Source organism: Aspergillus clavatus, genomic scaffold (assembly GCF_000002715.2).
Source record: "Aspergillus clavatus NRRL 1 1099423829805 genomic scaffold, whole genome shotgun sequence".
Lineage (NCBI taxonomy): Eukaryota > Fungi > Ascomycota > Eurotiomycetes > Eurotiales > Aspergillaceae > Aspergillus > Aspergillus clavatus.
Window position 1 is genome coordinate 1,937,267 of NW_001517094.1, and position 17,076 is coordinate 1,954,342.

A 17,076-nucleotide genomic window follows, 5' to 3' on the forward strand; every position below is an offset into this window, starting at 1 on the left:
CTCAGCGCAGGGATGCGTTGCACCTGCAGGTGAGACTCTTAATGCGAGGAGGGAATTGAGATCAATCAGATCATCAGCATATCAGATGACTTTCAACCTCACTCTTCTTTAATCTCTTCCCCCGCCCTCACCTCGGTCAGTTCAACAGTGACAAATTTGGGCTCACAAGAAGAGACCATACGGCATACGGAGTACAACGGACACGATGGCTCGTTTTGGTCTAGATGATGATGATCACCCAGTCAAGACTCAAGAGGTTAGACTTTAGAGCCTTTAGGGGGTAGTTACCGCGTCCCTTGGCGACTGCATGGCGCACAGCCACGGAAATTACACGGAGGATCGGAAGTTGAGACAGCGCTTATGCTCAACTGTCTATGGCTTCTGGATTACTATTCTTGTTGTTTTTATCCGGACCAAGTATATATTTCCTGATAATCTCGCTTCAATGACAAATGGCTGACCCACCCAGGACTGTACAGAATCGAACTCTGATTGACGATGGACAGCAGACTTGAAAACCAAGCACTAAATACAATGAAACGGACGGACTCTATCTCCGTCCGATGACTCGTTGAGTGTTTGTGGTCTACACTTCAGCGGCCGAGTATCTTCAATTCCAGGAACCTCAAGGGAGGGAAGGCAACGGCAGTGAAGCCTATTCCAAGCCAGATACCAAGATCAGCACCTCCTGCGATCGCACTCGCAATCGGGCCGACATAGTAGACTTGGTTCTGTTGAGCCACGGGGGAAAGAAGAGATTAGCATATGTGCTCGCGAAGTATCAGAGCCAAAAGTGGAGGGAAGGCGCAATCGCAATGCACTTACCATGCCAACAATGGCTCCTGCCCATCCGACGAGGAAAGAAACTCCAGCAGCCACTCCGACGGGGAGTTTTCGTGGATCATTCCAAGCCGTCCAATCGTACCCTTTGCATCGATTGAAGAGCACATCTTGCTCGACAGCAATAGTGAACCAGATGATGATCCAATAGCCGATCAGAGGGAGGAAATTCTTGAAGATCTGATAGAGGAAGTTTCGACCTCCAATCGCGCATCCAGCGTAGATGACAGTGCTGGCAATGGTGAAGACAGGGAGCGGGATCTTCAACCAAAAATCTCCCAGCATCTGGAAGTTCAGCGCCATGGAATATGCTCCCGGGGCATTGTTGGAAACCACCGTCAAGACGTTGACGAACGCGCAAATCTTACCAAACACCCCCAACCGGTCATAGCCAGCCATCAGCAAGCTTCCCGGAGTGCCGTCATACAGGGCCTGCCAGTCGCTGTTGCTTGCAACTCCCGTCCCCAAGCCGACTCCGAGGAGGAGACTGATGATCATTGCTGCGCATCCTCCCACAGTGGTTACGCACCACGTCTTCCACAGCTTGACTGTGGGCGGATAATACACATAATAGTCTGCGGCGGAAGGTGTCCATGAAAGAGCCGAGGAAAAACAAAGGGAGAAGAAGCCCAGGCGCTTGGCTTTAATATCTTCAGAACTTCCAACCGACACGGTATGGAAATTGAAGAACGGTTCAGCTGATCCGGCCAGGACACAGAATGTGAGCAATTGCGGGAGCCAAGCAAATCTATGGCCATGGCCATCGAGTCAACATCCGCCCATCCCAGCAGACTCATCAGGAGATCATACCTTTCATATATCTGGAAGATGCGCATCCCAAACGTAGCCATGGCCCAGCTTGCAAGGGCCACGATGATAATACCAACCACCACCGAAACGGACCCTCCAGAGAGTTTAGAGAGGATCTGTCCTCCGACCATGGCGTTGATCATCCCATAGCCGAGATTGGTTAATACATTCAACGAGCAGCAGACCTTGTTGGGATAATAGCCCATGAAATACCGCGTCACTATCTGTTAGGCAATCACTTGGTAAGTCATGTTCCTTATCATCGAAGAGAATAAAGCTGGGGATAAATCTTAGACGGAGATGAAAGCATTCGCGAAGATGAGCGTACAAGTGTGCGATTCCCACTCCTGGGACCCCATGTACTCATATAGCCAATTGATAACCCCCCAAGAAGGTTCCCAAAGAGGGCGCAGAGGGCAGCATCCTTGAAGCTTAGCTGCATGACCAGCGTGCCTATTGATCCAACAACCATGTGACTGACCGCCATCCCCATACTGAACCACATCAGCAACATATGGAACGAGTCAGACGCGGTGTGTTTCTGACGGTCCTCTGGCGCAACCCGCTCGACCCCCTGGGTCTCGAGGTTCTTGATACTTCGCGCCCATCGTTGGTATCGTGACTGACAGGCGGTACTCGATGAGCCACAATCTCCCAGCTCTTCCTGTGTGACAATCTGTAGAGGATGAGAGTCGCGGGGCTTTTCAATGTCGGACACCATGGTGGCTCATATGGGAACAATGGCGCTGTGCTTGTTGAGGGCAGACGCTTAGCTCTCTCTCTTCGGCTGAGCCCTCTCGATATTGCTGGCAATGTTGAGATTGCTGTATCCTCACACGGCGACTGAATGAAGCTGATTCTTCTCTCAGGACCAGACAGAGCAAGGCTCTGAAGGTTAAAAGAGGGTGGTCTATATATGACGAGGGAGACGGCAGAGATGAAGGGGTGGGACATCGACACAGGGAATGCCAAAAGATCAGAAATTGATCCCTCTCCTCGGTGATAACGGATTGACATCACAGTCCCTGGCCGGCGCGTGCCCAAGGTAATATCAAGGTAATGAATGCACTGCACCACTACTGGTAACAAGACATTCCACAGCATCACGGATCCCCCTCGGAAGACAACCCATCCGCTGCAGAATCCCGGCCGGGACCACCAAGACGTCAGATGCACATGATGAGAGCCCCTGCACATGCATGCAGTTAGTGACTCTCCATCAAGGCACCGGGAAATACACATACACAGTGAAACTCCGCAATATGCTATCTATCCAAAAGATCCAACCTGGTAGGGTGAAACGCGGGATTTAGTCTTGACATCGATAGATGACCCTTGAATCCACCAGTTGGGATTCTTGCTTGCTCACTCTATTATTAACGCACCTAAGCCAATGTGCCGCACCGTGCAACAGATGGGGCTCCACTCTGCCCACTGCCACGGCGCAGTGCATCACATACCTCCGGAGACATTAAGCTCAGATGCACCGGGTGAGGTATGCATGATTAATGTAAGGAGAGCCAAGGGTGTATTGCACACATGTACATGTCAAGTCATGTTGGAGGGAGAAAGGGCCCTTTTAGCATTCTGCATAGATTTAAGAGAACTGTGTGTAAGTCAGCCACATATCACCATGGGAGAATTAGCCCATATAGACCACCTCTATCTCCTAAAAAGAAGCCATCTACAATCCGAGCCAGGTAAGTCAACCAGAACCAGAGAAACCAGCCGAACGATGGTCACGCACCGATTCTTGATCTCATCAATTGTACTTTCATCCCTTATGAACGGATATATCCGGAGCAAGCAAACCGCCAACCCACATTCTCCCCCCTTCCTTTCCCCAAGTCAGAGTCATCGAGTCCATCGATGAGCAATCAGGAATGGAACAGAACGAAGAGAACCGGACAAACACCCTCCAGCCCCAGAATTCCAGGTTTCCCAACGTGCAGGACATCCCTCGCCCCTCCCCCCTTTGTTTGCGTAGCTTGCCTATCTTGCCTATCTTGCCTACAGCGTTCATCTAAGGATTCCACTGCCCTGACCTGAGAGAGCCATGTAGCTGTACTGTACTGTACAACGAACAAAATAAAAAAAAAAGACAAAAACAGGACAAGTAGACTTTGGTGGTATTGTACGTACAGAAAGCAAATCCTCCCCCCAGGTGAAATACGTTTTGACAGGAGCAAAAAGGAAAAAAAAAAAAAAAAAAAAAAAAAAAAGACAGGACCTCCCGCCTCCCCAAGCGCCAGGGACCACAACTCATCATGAGGGTGAGAAAACAGCAGGTCTATACAAGCAGGTAGGAAGCAAGGAAAAAAGAACTTCTTTTTTTTTTTTTTTCGCGCGCAAAGAAAGAGTAAGCAAGTGAGTAAGTAAATAAGTAAGAGGCTTTTCCTCAGACGCCCCCCCGCCTTGGATCTTAAAAAACGACGAGTTTGTTTTTCAAGTGTTGGAGGCGGAATTTCTTGAATCGCAAGGATGATAGTAACGGTGGGTTGAGCATGAGCAATATGGGACAGCGAAGAAGAGAAAGGGGAGTTTGGGCGGGACAGGAGGATTAGAATTGGGAGTTAGGAAGAGGAAGAAATTGACAGCGCTGGAGAAGCAAGAAGGGCCACTTGCTTGGGGGGGGGGAAGTCTATGAGTACATTTGAATCCGGGCTGCGTATATCAAGCAGGGAAAAAGATACTAGAATTTCGTATGATGGATAGAAAGGGTTAGGCGTTGTTCGTTAGCTTTGGGACTGGCTCTGGCTTGATCGGGAGCGTCGTGAGGTAGACCTCCTGCTCCGGCTGGAGGGTGCGCGGTCAGGCGGGAGGTGTTCGAAGTGAGGGAGCAAGTCGGGGTTTTGACTGGGGGGTGTCTTCGAGGCGGTCTGATACTCGCCGACAAGGCGCTCGTCTGCTGCCGTGTCCGGGTGGATCTCGATACCCTCCTGGTTATCCAGTCCTCCGTGGGGGCTGCTGGGGTTGAATGCGATCGCGTCACCCTCGTCGGGTGCTCGTTCGATCGGAGACCATCCCGCAATACTGCCAGCGACCACGCCGGCCATGGCGGCAGCGGGCCCAAAGGCGGAGTTGGAGCGAGACCGGGTACGCTTCCTCGACCGTGATTCGGGCGTTGCGGGCTGCGGGGAAACACCGCCGTTCTCGCCGACAGGAGTGGAAGGGATCGAATCGTCTCTTGATCGGGATCCGCTGCGTGAGCGCGGTAGGAACTCCTGAGGATGCTGCAGCTTGTGCTTCAAGTTCCTCAACCGGCCACCGCGGACCTTGTGAAGGAATGTTAACTGATCCCGGATTTCCTCCAGGGCAGGGTTCCATTCGAAGCGGCGATCTTCGTCCGAGACCAGCAGCTCGGGGGCCTTCTGGCGGTGCCAGAATCTGGGGATAAGCCGAGAAATGAACTCATCTGGGATGAGTCGGATGATCACGGCAATGGGCAGCGAGATCACACCCAGGACCAGGGAAACGCCCCATTGGTAGGCAAACAGTGGCTTCACCGAGAAAGCTTGCCCGCCCACGAAGATGATGAGAATTTGTCCTCCAACAATGATGAACTGAATGCCGATGAACCACCGGTTGCGGAAGATGCCTTCGAAGATATTCAGACCGTTGTCGATACGTCGGGAGCTATTTAGTAGTCAGCGATCGCGGATCTCAAGATGCATCCTACGGGGATTGGCTACTTACTTCCATTGATTGAAGATCTGCATCCAGACAAAAGTATTGAAAACCATCGTCTCGAGTCGCTCCTCATCATCATGGGTTTGAAGATGGAAGATCGATTTGCCAGCAAAGTTCAAAATAAGTGTGACAACCAGCTGATAAATACTCTGTCCGATGATCATCTTCCACATGGTCAGGTTGATCAAGGGGGCAGATCGAGGGTCGGGTCTGCGGTCGAGAATATGAGCAGAAGGAGGATCCGTGGCTGTTCCGTCATGTTAGCTCGTTACCAAATTATTAGGCAGTTCAGAAAGCATACCGAGAGCAAGAGCTGCAAAAGTGTCCATGATGAGGTTGACCCACAGCAGCTGAACCGCGGTGAGGACCGACTCTTCGTCACCACTCGCCACGGCAGAGATGAAGGTGAGTAAGACTGCAGTGATATTGACCGTAATTTGGAACTATACGATCAAATTAGTCTGGGGGGATGGACGCAGGGGATAGACGCAATCAGCTTGCACAACTCACCTGAAGGAACTTCTTGACCGCATCATTGACTGTTCTACCCCATGCCATCGCCTTGACAATCGATGCAAAGTTATCATCCATCAAAATAATATCAGACGCCTCCTTCGCGACTTCAGTGCCAGTAATACCCATGGAGAAGCCCACGTCGGCAGTCTTCAGAGCCTGAGCATCATTTGTTCCGTCACCAGTAACCGCAACCGTCTCTCCAAGCTTCTTGAGCTGGGTGACCAAGATCTTCTTGTCATCCGGACTGGATCGAGCCAGAACCTGCAACCGAGGGATAATCTGGCGCATCTGGCGACTGCTGAGCTTTCGGAATTTGGGACCTTCAATGGCAATGCCACCTGGGGTAAAGATGCCACATTCCTGGGCAATAGCTTTGGCAGTCATGATGTTATCACCTGTCACCATTCTCACGAACACGCCGGCACGCTGACACTGCTGGACGGATTCCGTGACTCCGGGTCGGAGAGGATCTTGAATACCAAAGATACCGAACAGAACCATGTCCTTGAACAACGGGTCGAACTGAGCGAGCGAACGGTCGTCCTCGGAGGTGGGTGCTCCTCGTGGTGGCCATTGGTCGAAATCACGATACACCAGGCTGATCGTTCTGAGCGAATGGGAGGCGTAGTGGTTGATCACGGTGTCCAAAGTCGAACGGGCCTGCTCAGAGAGCGGCTCTTCAGAAAGATCCTTGGAGGGATCCCGAATGATGCGGGTGGTCTTGGAAAGCAAAATCTCCGACGCACCCTTAACCAGCATTCGATACTTTCCGGCTTCTGTCTTGATGACCACGGCCATGCACTTACGACCAGAGTCGAAGGGAACCATCTGGGCAATAGCCGCATTTGATCGCGCCTCGCTGACCGATCCCATACCGAGGTACGTCCGCGCGAAGCCCAAGAGGGCCGTCTCGGTCTTAGAGCCAATAAAGGTCATTGTTCCCTCCTGCTCACCTTCGAAAGCAGTGGAATTGAGTACAATAGAGTCAACGAGAAGTTGCTTGACCGGGGCCGCAAGGCTGGAAGCGAATTCGGAGGGTGACATGCTCCCCGACGCGGTGGTGGTATTCTGGTCACCATTCGTCTGGCCTGAAGACGCCTCAGGGGACTTCTCGCCGAATCTCGTCGAGGTTCCCAGGGTTGCGGCCACCGCGGTCATTTTGTTCTCTGTGAGTGTGCCGGTCTTGTCCGAGCAGATAGTGGTCGCATTGCCCATCGTCTCACAAGCTCTCAGCAACCGGACCAAATTGTTATCCTTCAACATCCGTGTCGTAGCAAAAGCGAGCGCGAGCGTGACGGCCAGCGGTAGACCCTCGGGAACGGCGACGACGATGATGGTGACGGCAACAATGAAAATCTGAAGGAAAGCCTGACCTTTGACGTTTGCATTTTCCATGTTTTTCAATTGAGCAAGGAACTTGATGAAGAGCACGACAAAAAGAAGCAGGCCGGAGGCGAGACCGAGTTTTGCGATGTACTCGGCGAGAACATTCAGTTTCGACTGGAGGGGTGTTGTTTGGCCCTCGTCCTGAAGAGACATCATAGTCTTACCATACGTCGAATTGACGCCGACAGCAGTGACGAGGAACGTTCCGACGCCCTCAGATACTTTGGCACCTGATACGATGAAGGGATCAAGCTTCTTCAGGCTTTCATGGCGCTCAATGGCCTGATAGACGTCGTTACCGGGCGTCTTGCGGAGAACATCTGACTCACCCGTGGCGGAGGATTCATCACACTTGACGTTGTGACCAGTGATGTAGATGCCATCGACGGGAACCAAGTCTCCCGGCTCTAAGTGCATAACATCACCCACCAGCACATCATGGATCGAGATCTCAACCGTCCTTCCGGAACGGACGACCTTGACGAATCTATCCTCCTTCTTCTTGTTCAATTTCACAAATTGGCGCTCTTTTTGCCAATCATTGGCCGCACCAACCACCACCACAATCACAATGGCCACGATGATGGCTACACCTTCGACCCATTGTACCCGAGCCTCGCCGTCCTTTGCGGTGATGGACTGGTAGATACCGAGAGCAAGCGAAATGATTGCCGCGATGGTCAGGAGAATCAGCACCTTGTCGTTGTACGCGATCCATGCCAGCTCCAAAATACTCTTGGGCTTCTTCTCGGGAAGTGTGTTACTTCCATATACTCGCTTGCGGTCCGTGAACGCGTGTTCTGATTGCTTAGCCAGGCCTGTGTTGGAACGAGATGGCGGTCGATCGGGTGGTTGAGAGATGGACTTGGGCAGGGAGTTCTCCGGCTGCGCGGACGTGACATCCTCGAAGCTCACGGTGCCGTCCAACGTCGTTTCGTCCATACCCAAACCACTGCGTAAATTCGTCCGTAGCCCTTTCTCCAATCCCCGCAAGCCACCCAGGGCGTGGAACGCGCCAAGGCTCTTGGGGTTCAAGAGCTTGTTCAGCTGTCCGGGAGAAAAAGCGAACCTATTATCCTCCACTTCAAATTCGTCTTCCCGGCCGGGATCGGGGTTGAGGGCTTCCTCATCACTGAGGAGCTGGCTGCTGTTATTTCCGTTCTTCTTCCCCATATCCGATTGCGATCCCTGGGGACCGTTGCCGACATAAGTTTCTCCCCCATACGAGCTCGACGATTGGCTTGTATCTTCGGATTCGAGTGAATTTACACGGGAGCGAGTGCCCGGGACTGACAGGTAGTTGGAATTCGACATGGAGTCGGCCAACTTCGAGGTCGGTGATGAGACGTTGTGGGGCGAGATCGGCCGGCTCTCATGATCTCGGTTCTCGGACGAAGCAAAGGAGCGGATGGAAGCCGGGGAGCGCATATCGGTGGGCGACGGGGTGCCGTCACTCAGCAGAGCACTGGTATCAGTCGCATGCGCCTCCTCCGTCGAGACGTGTAAGGTCGGCTGGGTCCGATCCTGAGCCGGAGTCACAGCGGACGTGTCGATGGTGATTGTCGGAGCACGCTCCCGGCGCAGGGGAGTGGCCTGCTTCGAATCCCTTCCATCGAAGTTTGGATTCGACGACATGGTCCCAGACAGAGCGGAGCGCGAATCCAGGAAGGGGGAAAGATTACTGGATCCGGTATGGGGAGGGACGAGCTAGTGAGGTCAAGAATGCCCCAGAGGGGAGCGAATCAAACAGGGTGCCTCAGAACATGCAGGAATGTCGTATGAAGGGGCAGGGGTTCTCATTCCAGTGGAAGACTCTGCACACAATTAAGCTCCAAGATAAGAACGAACGGCAGGTGCTCAAGCGTGATACATATCCAGGACTTGAGATCCGGGGAAACGGCGCGCTTGCTTCGTGTGTTGGAAGGAGAAGAGGTAAGAGGGCCTTAGGATGACGAGAACCGTGGACATTGATTGGAATTGAAGTGTAGCTCCAGGTTTTGAAGGAGATGGGTGAAGGTCTTCTTTCGCGATTGATTATTGAGAGGACTGTTTCAAGACATAAAGGATGGTGGGATGAGGTCTCATCAAAGAACCAAGCGTCATCGACAAGCGCTCTGTGGATTTAAGAAGTCCAATACCCCAAATCGAAGGTGTTGAGGCGAGAGCACGGGATGTCGCTGGGCTGATATGATGCCGCAGTGAGGCTAGTCGTCAGAAGGACAGGAGCTGATTAGTAGAAGTATTGAGGTTTGACTGGAGATGCAACTACTGGTAACTACTGGTAGGTCCAGGATGAAAGAGAGAGCGCAGAGACTCTCGTTAACTAGGTAGTAGGTACTTCCCTTCAAACCACTTGAGTGATGGATAATAATGGGAGTAAATCGACCCAAAGAATAGCGTAATGTAATTACGGTTCCAGTTCCGTCTCCCACTTCATAGTTACTCTGACCAATGAGTAAATCCGACGAAAACGCAACCACCACACCAAGGGTCGAGACCGGGCTTGTCACGTCATGAAACCACAGCTTAATTTCTGGTTGCAGAAATCATGGAAGGTTTCCAGCTACGGTAACTTTGCTTCAGGGTCTCTCCGACTAGGTAGGCCTGACACCTACCTAGGTTAGGTACTTACCTACCTAGATAGGTCTATGTACTAAGTACTCCGTAAGCTCATGCTCTCACTACCTACCTATGATAATAATGATAATATATACGAAGAAGAACAATGCTCACTGAGAACCCTCCAGAGAAGAAAATATCCGAACAAAAATTCAGAAGAATCTCAAAAAAGAGGATCAGACGCAACATGTCTCGCCACTTGTCCCCCCTGCAGAGCTTTTTTGAATTCTAAGTCGCTGCTTGGCGTTTGCACTGCCTCAATATCCAGTCCACTCGCTGCATCACCTCCTCTTCGCTTCACCCCCCATTGTAAACGCTGACTTTTGGAACTAAAGGTCACTAGGTAGGTAGCTACTACTGTAGTAGGTATCTCATACGGAGTACCTCCGGGGTACCCTCACCTCCTTTTCGCCCTTCCCTGGTTCTCTTCGTTTCATTTCAATAGTCTGGCCAGTCCTTTATTCTTCTTCTTGGTAATAGTCAACACTTTAAATCAAGGCTGGAAGCGAATTCAGTCTCTTAATCTACTTACTGACTGACCTGACTATTGAGGCCTGGGGGTCGTCGGGTATACTTATACATTTCACATGGAGATACAGGGTATGAGTACATAGTATGACAGGATGCAGCATTGCCACGACAGCACTCACAGATAGCTTTTGACAAAACAGACCACGATGGACTTAACTATCTGCAAACCCAGGTAGGTGTAGAATAGATGAGGTGTGCTACTACAGTACCTGTCCTCCTATCTCCAGCATTATTATTCGCTGGTTGATCTTCCGTGGTAGGTTCATCTCTATCACACATCCCATGTTATTGTTCCGTACTATGGTAATAATATGTCATATTGTCATCAATTCCTACATCCAAATCGAGATTTAGTGCTCCGAAATGACGAGCTTGGCAGTGCTGGGGCTGTGCACATGCACTATGCACTATGGAATTTGCTATCTACATTATACATTAGTTGATCTATACTATACTACTCAGTACTAACTCAATTTCCATGTTGTTTCTAGTTAAGTGTCCGTGTTTACTCTTGAGCCAAGTCAATAGAGCAATCAGACTTTAATAGTGTTGCTGTCCAACACTATTAGAGTTAGACAATACAGAGTACAGAGTACAGAGTACAGAGTACAGAATCTTAGGGATCAGATTAGTTACTGAAGAAGTGAAGAGTCTTACCATGTGATGATCATCATGATCTAATAAATCATAATATGAGTGTTGCTATCATACCATGTCTCATACCATATCTATGGGCTACCCTTCTCTGCAGTACTCAGGAATAAGGGGCACAGGAGGAAAAAAAAGAACTAGTCTCGTAGTCTGTCGATTTAGCTGATGATCATAGAACAAGCAATGCTTCTAGAAGATTTCGCCCGGATCTCACATGAGCTTGGCTACTGCACTACGGAGTATATCCCCGAGTACTATAGTAGCAGTAGCTAATATCATCTCATCTCTACAGTCTAGTTATCTACAGGTTGTTAATGTAGTTGCATATAGCTACATAGAAGAACAAGAGATTATTAATCCTCCATCACCTGGCTCTACTGGATTAGCATGTAGTTATACAATCATGATCCTTACCATCACCACCCAACCTCCCTCACCACCCAACCACTCCCACATCCAACACCACCACCACCACCACCATCACCACCACAACAATGAGCACCATCCTCGACCCTATCGCTACCTACGGCCTAACCGCTGTCCCCTGCTCCTCCACTCTCCTCCTCTCCACCGCCCAAACCACCCCACCCCCGATCCCAACCTCGCAGACTCCAGTCCCCTCCACGCCGCTCGCCCAGCGCATCGACGCCTACGCCCGCACCCAGCTCTCCGAAAAGACCTACCACCACTGCCTCCGCGCCTACCACTACGGCCTCGCCATCAAGCGCCACGCCTTCCCCTCCTGGTCCTTCTCCGACGAAACCTTCTTCCTCGCCTGCCTGCTGCACGACCTCGGCACCACCGACAAACACATGCGCCAGACCCGCCTCAGCTTCGAGTTCTACGCCGCCTTCCTCGCCCTCGAGGTCCTGCAGTCGTCCGCTGGCCATCCCGCCGCCCAGGCCGTGGCCGGTGGCGCCGCCGCCAGCACCAGCGCCGGCGCCGACACCGGCGCCACCGCGCCCCGCGAGCAGGCGGAGAGCGTTGCAGAGGCCATCATCCGGCATCAGGATGTCTGTGCCGAGGGCATGATCACGGCCTTGGGCCAGTTGTTGCAGTTGGCGACGTTGTTTGGTATGTCCATGTTCCATGTTCCATGCTTCACAACACTCCGCTTTTCTTCCAAAGGGGTTGGGTTGGGTTGGGTTGGGTTGGGTTTTTTGCTTCCACCAAGAGAGTTGAAGAAAGGTAACAGAGGAGAGGTCACAGATAATACCGGCGCAAATGGCCATCTCGTCAATAAGGAGACCATCGACGACGTGTGTGCGCGCTATCCCCGTTTGCAGTGGAGCAGTTGCTTTGCGGCGACCATCCGTAAGGAAAACGGGTTGAAGCCCTGGGCGCATTCCACGACCCTGGGCCAGGAGGCGTTTCCCGCGAAGGTGCTCGGGAATACCCTGATGGAGCCGTATGAATAGTCATTGGCTTGCTGATGGTCCTTTCATAAATTGTGTAACTGTGTGAGTAAAAGTGGACGAATGAAAATCGACGGTTATGTTTTTGAGAGAGAGAGAGAGAGAGAGAGAGGAAAAAGAAACAGTAAAGTGTAAACCTTTCATATGTATTTCAAGAGTATGCGCCGGGATGCATCGAATGCCTAGTCCAGCCCAAATGCAATTGTTTCTACCCGATTGCCCCGGCAGCAGTAAAACAAAAACAATAAAACTCGCCCCCACCACGTGCAAGAGAGAAGCCCCCTACCTACCTATCATACATGCAACTGCCGTCACTTCGCATGGTGAAGAAACTCGCTTTCCTCCTCCTCGGGCACCTCCACCGTCCAGATGCCCAGCGACTCGCCTCCCAGAAGCCTCTTGCCGGGCTTCCCTCGCGTATTCACCATGGCCTTGCTCGACAACGCCAGGGCATCGACTAGCTCGCGCATCCGACGCGCCCCCACGAAGCTGCGCGTCAAGTAGTCGTTTTCGGACACCTGCATCGCCAGGTTCATACACTGCACCAGGATCTCGCTGGTGAGAACGTGCGCGGAGAAGTACAGCGCACTGTGATAGTCCAGGAACAATTCCGGGATATAGGTGACGCGAATCTCTTCCAGCTCCGCCTCTTCCGTTTCTGTCAGTGCGCAGATTAGCACTAGTCCCGAAAAATCCCTCAGGGCGCGAATCAATCCTACCGTCTGCAGCTGTGCTCAGCCACTCGTCTAGCACGGCATCCACATGCACGCCAATCTCGTCTAGACGCTCCTGGAGCTCGTCCCGAAGATCCTTGATTGCACCGGAGTCCCGTCTCCGTTTGTTCCTATAGGCCATTCCGTCAGCAAGGCGCCATGCAATTTATCGAAACAAAACGTACTTGTCGATCTTCTTCCAACAGATACCAAATCGTTCCAGAGCGTCAAACGCCAGTGTCAACTCCTCCAGGTCCCGCATGGTCTGCGACTGGAGCGCAAGCATGGTTGTTTGATCGTTGGACGGAACGCCGTTCTGCAAGGATCTACTACGCTTGTGAGGAGATCCGAGTATTCTCGCCTTGGTTGGGCTGCTGGGCTCCGGAGTTGCTCGCTCAGCCCCCGCGAGGCCGTACGAGAACTCCGCCACGTCAAACCCAAACAATTCGCGCGAGATGACGGATAATCTCATGCGGCGGCTCAATTCCCTGGCTGCGGCCAGGTTTCCAGACACTGGTCGAAGAATTAGCACAATCGCACGAATCAAAGCGGAGGGATAAAACATACGATAAAATTTTCGATACAGCAAAGCTCCCAGTTGGCAGATTCTGCCCCACTGCCCATCGACGAACCGGAGCCATTCAAGGCTGCGAATCAATCTCTCATCCGAACGAGAGATCTCGGTTCCAATAAAGTCCGTTTTCACGGGTACTAACTCGCAGGTTCCGTCGTCCCGACGGACGACTTTGGGATACCGCTTGATAGTCCTCGTGTGCTCAATCGCAGAATCGCTGCTACTGCTGACCCAATTCCACTGGTCTTCCAACACTGCCTCAATGTCGATTTCATACTTCTCGATTAGTCGAACCTGCTGCTTTCTCTCTCGAGGGTCGAGAATCTCAATCAACACCCGGCCCAGGACAGAGTACGCCTGATGAGTTGGTAGCAAAGACGCATATAGTGGTATCGCCTCAAGGATGCCAGCATCTTCCAGGTTAGCAATGTATCCGATGACATTGACAGACGCTGTCTCGAAGAATTGCGTGTCGGAACGAACATAGCCAACAGAGCTTGCAATAATGTATAGATGAGTCGCAATCCGTAGCGCATCGCCATCCTCAGCAGCAATGAGCAACGAATCATCCACGTGTGTTGGCGACAAATCGGGTACGAAGGACTCTTCCGAATTTGTCTTTGCCGCCTGTGAAACGGCCTTTGCAAGAGAGTAGAAGAATGTGTCGTAACCCTTGCCGATGATGGCCGCTTGGATCGTGCGGTAAGGATTGCGGGCCTCTACCCCAACGCGCTCAGTGCCTTTGGCATATTGGACAAACTTGTTCACGTCGCTGTATCCGACGGGTTCTGGCACAAAGACAACGGGTGCCGTGGGTGAATGACTCAGCTTCCGCTGAAACTGCTTGCAGAATCCTTGGTACCGGGATAGCACAACGTTGTTGAAGTAAACATAGAGGTAATCGTCCCAACTCTGGCAGACCTTGAATGCAGCCTCAGTCTCTCCACAGAGTAACGCGTAGACCGCCCGCTCAAAGTCTTCGAGGTTGGAATTGCGCGCCAGGGCTGAACAGGCAGCTCGCCAGGACTCCTGGGTGCGAAAATTCATCATGCGCGTCAGGCTATCATCGACAGGTGTCCGTTCACCCCCCGACTTCGGGTCAACGCTGGAACCACACAGACTGATCGCTTTCCAGTTTTCCAGACGTTCTTCGGCCCATTCTCTGATCTTGGTCCAATTCTCTCCCTGTCTCAACATCTTCCAGCAAGTCATCCAGGTCGCGCGCTCATAGAACTGATCCTGTTTTTGAAGGTGTTGCTTTTGCCGAGTGACTGCGTCTGGGTCCAGCTGAGTGATCAGAGGCTCCGACATCTCCGAGGTCAAGAGAGACACGGTGACGCCGGGATCCTTGGGTTCAAGAGGCTGAGGCCAAGCACGGAGTCTCTTCTGTCCCTTGATAGTTTCCTTCGTGTACAGCCAGCCATGTGTCCATAACCCTGGGCCTCGCTCCGCCTGTTTTTCCAGCTCCGCAATTAACGAATCGATATCCTGCGGTGTCGTCTTCGATGTGTGTTCCAGCCACTTCATGATAACTACACATTCAAGCGCGTAGTGGTCTGCGCTCAGAAAGCCTTCCCAGATTTCGCGGTCAGTCGAGTACCGGTGGAGTTTCTGGAAGACGGTCTCTTGCGCTTTCTTGCAGCTGGCTTTGCTCGCCGGGTCGTCAATGCTAATAAGGTTAAGAAGAAGTTGCCAGGTGTTTGCCTCCAGCTGCAACCGCTGCAGCTCCTCTTCGGTCTTGGGATCATGCGGCGCGGTCCCGTTACTTCGAGTCGATCCCCAGCCCATCTTGGCGCGTCTCAAGGTGTTTTGCTTCGAGATATCGTGGATCGCATCTTGCGCGTAGACCTCGTAGCTTTTCACTAGTTGATACGCAGCCTGGTAGTTTCCGAAATCATCAGTGCGACCTTTCTGCTTGAACCGATCCAGTTTCTCTGCAAACGCCTCGATCTGGCGGGTCACCCGGTCCGCAGTGCGGCGAAGAGGGTGTAACGCTTCCTGCGCGCCGGCCGATGTAAACAACCCGGATGTGAAGATATCTGTATCGCCTACTGAATTCGAGTCAGTCTTTCCAAGCGGACTTTGTAGTAATAGTAGTAGGGATTATAGAGGGATGGTACCTCGACCGTTGGGCGCCGGAACAAGCTTCAAGGGCGATTCGGGCCCATTCATATCTTCCACGGATCCGTCTTCCAAAACTTCGTCGTCGTCGCCGCCGCTCGCCATGCTTTCATCCTCGTACTCGTCGCCATTAGTGACTTCTTCGTCTTCCTCTTCGTCCTCTTCTATTTCCTCATCGTCCATGGGTTCATCGTCGTCATCATCAATTTCAATGATCTCCGCGCTGTTGGAGGGATTGCGGTGGGACTGCTAGATTCAATAAGAGTCAGCCATCATTTATTCAGTTTGCGCAAGCAGCGCAGCCAACACAAAGGACTAACGTTGATTGATGCGAAGCCAGCAGCGGCGGCTTGAGAGCCGGCTGCCGTGGACAAAGGAGCCATAGACTATGTACAGCAGCAAGACCTGGGGAAGACAATTTAAAGCATCACGGGGTGGGAAGTGATAGAGTCAATAATGGTAAAAGCAGCCGTGCTCCAGTCAGCTCTCCCAGCAGGCTTTGGGAAGAACTTCCAGTATTGAAAGTTCGGGTTTCCCGTTGGCTGGGCGTTGTTTTGGTCGCTAGGCCTGTCCAGGACTAGCGCGTCGATGGAGAACACGCATTAAATTCTCTTCCATCGAACTTTTTCTTCTTCCTTTCTTCTTTTTCTTTTCTTCTTCAACAAATGTCATATAGGCAATCATTAGAGTCTCGGAACGAGCAGCTTCAATCTTCGTTCAGGTCAAAACGGCCTCTCTGCGTGCTCAAGATTGTCTTAGAGCAATTCTGGCACTTCCTATAAGCCTAGCTCTTCTCTTTCGTGGGAGCTTAGACTATAAAGGAATTTGTCACATACTGTGTGAAAGCCCCAGCATTGCTCAAGCACCCACCACGGCGTAAGAAGGATATCAACATTTTGTAGTATTGCACATATGCACATATATACACCTGGAAACCAACCAATCCCCCCTAATCAATGCTTGCCCAGCACATGAATATTCTCAATCCTGCGCTCGTTGCTTCATTCTCAGCTTAAGTAGGCTTGGTTTAGGGCAACTCGGAGTCTTCGCCTCCTCTCCTTTCTCCCCGTAGAAAGCGTTACAGCACTCATACAGGGCATTGATTTGCGACTGGCATTTCTCTTCCTGGAATGAATTCCTGGTTAAACAAGCTACGTGGGTTAGCAAGCACGACAAGATGGAGACAATGCCGGTCTGCTAGTCTGCAGGA

General features: G+C 51.7%; 4 protein-coding genes across 4 annotated transcripts, besides 13 other annotated features; 1 reads left to right on the top strand and 3 right to left on the bottom strand.

Moving 5' to 3' along the window:
* Window positions 1-593: 593 nt before the first annotated feature.
* On the bottom strand, window positions 594-2,371 carry ACLA_024620 (putative purine-cytosine permease; the record flags this gene model as incomplete). The annotated part of the gene is made up of 4 exons (XM_001269171.1): window positions 594-731; window positions 826-1,588; window positions 1,651-1,874; window positions 1,979-2,371. The coding sequence occupies 4 exons, from the start codon at window positions 2,369-2,371 to the stop codon at window positions 594-596; spliced, it is 1,518 nt and encodes a 505-aa protein (XP_001269172.1).
* A 1,266-nt stretch (window positions 2,372-3,637) lies between these two features.
* Window positions 3,638-3,662: a microsatellite.
* Window positions 3,663-3,837: 175 nt separating this feature from the next.
* Window positions 3,838-3,872: a microsatellite.
* Window positions 3,845-3,871: a microsatellite.
* A 136-nt stretch (window positions 3,873-4,008) lies between the features above and the next one.
* Window positions 4,009-4,038: a microsatellite.
* Window positions 4,039-4,385: 347 nt separating this feature from the next.
* pmcA (putative P-type calcium ATPase) lies at window positions 4,386-8,877 on the bottom strand (the record flags this gene model as incomplete). Its single annotated transcript, XM_001269172.1, has 4 exons — window positions 4,386-5,286; window positions 5,347-5,587; window positions 5,642-5,783; window positions 5,851-8,877. The coding sequence occupies 4 exons, from the start codon at window positions 8,875-8,877 to the stop codon at window positions 4,386-4,388; spliced, it is 4,311 nt and encodes a 1,436-aa protein (XP_001269173.1).
* Window positions 8,878-10,971: 2,094 nt separating this feature from the next.
* Window positions 10,972-11,004: a microsatellite.
* A 451-nt stretch (window positions 11,005-11,455) lies between these two features.
* Window positions 11,456-11,533: a microsatellite.
* Window positions 11,504-11,532: a microsatellite.
* Window positions 11,534-11,537: 4 nt separating the features above from the next.
* ACLA_024640 (putative urea hydro-lyase/cyanamide hydratase) lies at window positions 11,538-12,461 on the top strand (the record flags this gene model as incomplete). Its single annotated transcript, XM_001269173.1, has 2 exons — window positions 11,538-12,117; window positions 12,253-12,461. 2 exons carry the CDS (start codon window positions 11,538-11,540, stop codon window positions 12,459-12,461), a joined length of 789 nt encoding a protein of 262 aa, XP_001269174.1.
* Window positions 11,935-12,004: a microsatellite.
* Window positions 12,172-12,200: a microsatellite.
* Window positions 12,172-12,201: a microsatellite.
* Window positions 12,462-12,545: 84 nt separating the features above from the next.
* Window positions 12,546-12,569: a microsatellite.
* Window positions 12,546-12,570: a microsatellite.
* Window positions 12,571-12,769: 199 nt separating this feature from the next.
* ACLA_024650 (nucleoporin Nup84/Nup107 family protein) lies at window positions 12,770-16,249 on the bottom strand (the record flags this gene model as incomplete). The annotated part of the gene is made up of 6 exons (XM_001269174.1): window positions 12,770-13,116; window positions 13,178-13,302; window positions 13,357-13,684; window positions 13,739-15,793; window positions 15,866-16,112; window positions 16,187-16,249. The coding sequence occupies 6 exons, from the start codon at window positions 16,247-16,249 to the stop codon at window positions 12,770-12,772; spliced, it is 3,165 nt and encodes a 1,054-aa protein (XP_001269175.1).
* Window positions 15,946-16,070: a microsatellite.
* Window positions 16,250-17,076: the final 827 nt, after the last annotated feature.